The sequence below is a fragment of the Miscanthus floridulus genome, chromosome 9, assembly GCF_019320115.1.
Source record: "Miscanthus floridulus cultivar M001 chromosome 9, ASM1932011v1, whole genome shotgun sequence".
In the NCBI taxonomy this organism is placed as follows: domain Eukaryota; kingdom Viridiplantae; phylum Streptophyta; class Magnoliopsida; order Poales; family Poaceae; genus Miscanthus; species Miscanthus floridulus.
Window position 1 is genome coordinate 40,587,037 of NC_089588.1, and position 4,439 is coordinate 40,591,475.

Sequence of the window (4,439 nt, forward strand, 5' to 3'; positions counted from 1 at the left end):
TGTACCACCGGATCGAAGCATGTGATATTCAGTGTCTGAACAAACTGGCAGTGAAACTTCTTATCACTGCTAGCATGGCGGGTGAGGCAGTGTTTCGAGTCATTGCGATTTCCACCACCGGATCATATGGTGAACCGACTGTGCTAGCTTGCTTCACTGCTAGCTCTAATGGTGGTGTGTCCTTCCATCTTGGAACCGGCAGCGAAACTTCTTATCTCCGCTGGTTTCTCCATGCGCCGCGCATTGGATGTATAGCCGGTGGTGCTAAAATGTACAACCGTTAGTTCGGCGTATGATGCGGCGGTGAAGACTTGCACTATGTTCACCACCAAATCATACGCGCAGGCCAGCTGTGAAAATAGTTTATCTCCGCAGACAGGTCACCCAGAAGGGACCCCTCAGGCTATAGACCGGTTGTCTCATAAGCGGAGGTGAAAGTCCCGGCGGTGATTAAACTTTCTGTAGTAGAGTATGGTGTTTCCACACATCATGTGTTAAGTTTGTCTACCTATATAGACTTATATCAAGCTATAAATTGTTTTATATCAAGAAACCTGGTCTTTGGTTCTTTCAAAGCATCATCATCACTCAATTATTACAAGACTTTAGTAAAATACTAAAAACATAACATAGCTCATGACTAATGAGCAAGGGAAAAATTATACATTATTAAGCACATATCTATAACAAAATGGATCCTGGAAATAAATTGTTGCCATTTGTATGTGCTACATAACAGCTGACAAGATAACCTTGACATGATTCTTTACTTCAATCTACAAAATCTTTGTGATGAACATTGTTTTTTATGTATTTTAATGTATGGGCCATTTTCTTTATATAGCATGTGTTAATTTATGTTTTGATGTTTATACATTACTAAGTTGGCCTCCATTTGTTTCTACACCCCGAGCCATGGAAATCTATGAACTAAACATGTGCTCTCTGACATATTCACTTTTCAAGTCGCTCATTTGCTTTGGCCCAAAGGAAGATGTAGGTCCCAACAATCACCAGAACCGTCCCAATGAGGCTGCACATTCATAAGAAAGGACAACGCAGTACCATCAATCGCGACATATGGCCATAAAAATGACCCATTGTGCTGATTAGCTATTAATTAGTTCATTTTAAGACTAATAGATTTTAGTAGATAGCATTGTTATTAGATAAGTAATGTATCTTTTTTTTTGTTACTGAAACAAGAGAACAGAGCATGGATAAGGGGAAAAGGTACAAAACATAAAACAACAACAACAACAGAACTAACCTTCCAACGGTGATGTCCTCGCCGATGAAGATGGAGCCCAGCACAACAGCGAACACCACAGACAATGGGCTGAACATTGGAGGGTATGATGGGCCTTTCTTAGATACAGCCCACGAGTTCATGCTGTATTTAAGTGCCGTTGCAAGTGCCCCCTGCACCCAATACGTTGCAAGGTTAATTCCCATACAATGGGTAGAATGGATCATGTCTGTTCACTAGTTAAATTAGCTCTGTCAGGGTTGCCAATCATCTCAAAACGATGTCTGGTCACTACCCTGGTTTGCACGACAAACTATCATCAGTGCTTGTTGTAGAAAATGTATAGATAAATTACTGAGTAAATGATGGTCAGAAGGTTTATATCCCATCCAATCTTCCAGGCGTTGTTGTCCCTCCTAAATATGACTCCAGCAAGTGCTGTCTGAAGCCCTCCAACCAAGCACGTAGTCATGGATGACCAGTATTTGTACGGATATACCTTCAGAACCTTCGACTGCAACCATATAGGAAAACAGAAAAAAAAAATACATTATGATTCACAAAAAAAAAGAAAAAAGAAGAAGAAAAATACATTATGAGCTAAGATCACTTCAAAATTGATCATGACAACACAATGACGGTCATCGAAGCACGCCACTACCTGAATTAGGTACCAGCAAGCAAGCGTGAAGCTGCTGCCTGCCAACAAGATTGTTCCACGTAGCTGATGATGGCTTGCAGCATCCACAGGCTCTTTGTTGTGATGGTGAAGAACAGGGTTCCATAGATGCAGAATCTTTCCCTTGTATAGGCTGATGATCATTGTGCCCCTGACGGATACCACAACTCCTGCAATCTTAAGCGATCCCGACATGCTCATGATTCGCAATGCCTCCATCCTAGAATGCAAGAATTGAATAATGCATTGCCATGAAATAGAGTGTGAGCATTGCTATTGGGAACTAAAGATGTACAATACGTGAACAGTAACATAATGCTGCACAACTAGAGAAGCATTTCATTGTTAAGCACTATCAACATACAAGAGGTGTATTTTTTTTAAGAAATAGAGAAGTTAGTACCTGAACACGAAGGAGAGTATGAAGGTTGTCAACGGAACTAAGTTGAGGAATATAGTAGCATATGACGCCGTTGTGTCATGAAGGCCATAGTAGAATAGGCTCATTGGTATGGCATATCTGCTTGACATTTAGGTGCGTAACATAAGTCATGTTCAAATTGACGCCCCTAAAGAGTTCAAGCTTTCAGTACCAACAATTTTCTGAATCATGACTGTTCAGATTTGAATGTATGAGAAGAATGTGTGTAGGTAACTAGGTATGCCTCAATGATATTTTGTAGTGTAATAGTTTTTACGATCTCTTTTATGTTAGACAACAAATTGGATAACAGGTGTGATGACTCAAAAGTCAACGGAACAGGGCAATATTTGTTCAGAACCTCTCAGAATAACTTAACTATTGATGAACATATATTTACAGCTTACCCGATGAACGCATTAAGGAAGATCCATCCAGCGGCGTGCCAGTCCATCTCTTTCCACTTGCCCCTGAAGCAGAAGGGATGAAAATAAGAATACATGCATAGAGTTGTTTGAAACTACGAATTTCCAATCCTCCTGCTATACATCACTACCGCAGGTAGGTTTTTCCATGACAGGAAAAGCCAGCCATCAGCAAAAGTACCTAAAATCGTGAGGGATGTATAGTCATCTAGAGGTTTTGCTACTAACTACCTCTTATATTGGACGATTCGACAAGATTACAATTTATTGTAGTTGGTTTTTAACCAAACGGGTTAAAAATAGAACAGCTTTTTGAGTGGAGCTCCTTAAAATCCGGTTTTATAAGAGGCGGACGTCACATGAAAGTGGAAAATATCAGCTTCTCTCAGCTCGACATCTACAATAAGAATTTTTTTCACTAAACCTTTGTTTCAAAATAGCTTCAATTCCACTAGTGAAGCAAAATTGTACCATTGCTACGTATCTCAATTTTTGAAGGAGCGAACATTACTAGGGCTTTCTTTTTCTTTCTTTTTTCTTGATTGAAGTAACATCAAAATCAATTTATAATGTAGTACTAAAAACAGAAAATGTTTCTAGTTTAATTTGTCCAGGATGATCGAATAGAGTTGCTCACTATGTCGCATCGGCCACATTACTAGGGATGATGGCAGTGGACGACCGACCTCTGCCGGACAGACGCGGAAGCTAGCTAGTCACACGCACCTCTCTCGGAGGAGCGCGATGGGGAGGATGATGGCGGCGCCGAAGAGGCTGCGGTAGGTGAGGAGCGCCAAGACGAACATGCCGTGGCCGATGGCCACCTTGGACAGCAGCACCATGCCCGTGTTGAACAGCTGCACCAGCACCATCGCGGCCGGCGCCTTCCACGCCGCCATCTCCTCCGGCGGTGCCCGCGCCGCCGCGCTAAAGCCGCCCGCCTCTTCGTCCACCATCGCTGTTGATTTTTGTCTTCTTGCTCGGGTCCTCAACGAAGGCCGCTGATGACTGGCCGGCTCCGATCAGTTAATATAAATTCTAGCTCTCCAACTCCAACAATATATCTCCGGTGATCCGGGCGTCCGGCCTGGTGTACGAAGTTCACGGCTCGGTCAGGCCGCCGGACGAGTGTACAACAGGCTACGGCACCGCCATTGCAGCACGTGTATATAGCTCGATTTCGTGCTCCTTTGTCCTTGGGGCGACGTGCATGCGTGTTCCAAGTGAAAGTGTGAAACGCACACTTTTTTGGGGGGTTTTCTGTGACTTTGCGTTGCGTTGCGTGGCCACTTTTAGTTTGCCTGCGAAACAAACCATTTCGAAAAAGGAAAAAAAAACACTAAACGAATGGCAATAGGCAGCAGTAGCACATGACACACCCACACTGCTAAAAAAAATGTTTGTAGCAACGGCACAATTTTTTTTTGTAGGGGCGGCTGGTGATGGAGCCGTCCCTACAGTGGACGTGTTCGGGACCCACGAGACCAGCCGCCCCTACAAATAGCATAGTAGGGGCGGCTGGTGATATGAGCCGCCCCTACAAATGGGTCGATTTGTAAGGGCGGCTCACTCACCAGCCGCCCCCGGTGTTGCGATTTATAGGGACGGCTCAATCATCAGCCGCCCCTACAAATGCCCCACGTATAAAAACATGTCGCCTCTTCT

At 43.5% G+C, this 4,439-nt stretch overlaps 1 protein-coding gene across 1 annotated transcript; it reads right to left on the reverse strand.

The window, feature by feature from the left end:
- Positions 1 to 659: 659 nt before the first annotated feature.
- LOC136481795 (WAT1-related protein At5g64700-like) lies at positions 660 to 3,774 on the reverse strand. The gene is made up of 7 exons (XM_066479085.1): positions 3,501 to 3,774; positions 2,757 to 2,819; positions 2,332 to 2,448; positions 1,911 to 2,148; positions 1,605 to 1,763; positions 1,271 to 1,422; positions 660 to 1,033 (listed from the first exon to the last, which is right to left on the reverse strand). The coding sequence occupies exons 1-7, from the start codon at positions 3,728 to 3,730 to the stop codon at positions 955 to 957; spliced, it is 1,038 nt and encodes a 345-aa protein (XP_066335182.1). The 5' UTR covers positions 3,731 to 3,774; the 3' UTR covers positions 660 to 954.
- Between the last annotated feature and the right edge of the window lie 665 nt (positions 3,775 to 4,439).

Bases quoted from the DNA above. Each gene is read 5' to 3' on its own strand.
- LOC136481795 (XM_066479085.1), bottom strand. From the start codon at position 3,730: ATGGTGGACGAAGAGGCGGGCGGCTTTAGCGCGGCGGCGCGGGCACCG. The intron at 2,820-3,500 runs GTGCGTGTGACT...CTTCTGCTTCAG, and splicing joins ATCGCGCTCCTCCGAGAGAG to GGGCAAGTGGAAAGAGATGG. The intron at 1,034-1,270 runs GTTAGTTCTGTT...ATGAATGTGCAG, and splicing joins GAGGACATCACCGTTGGAAG to CCTCATTGGGACGGTTCTGG.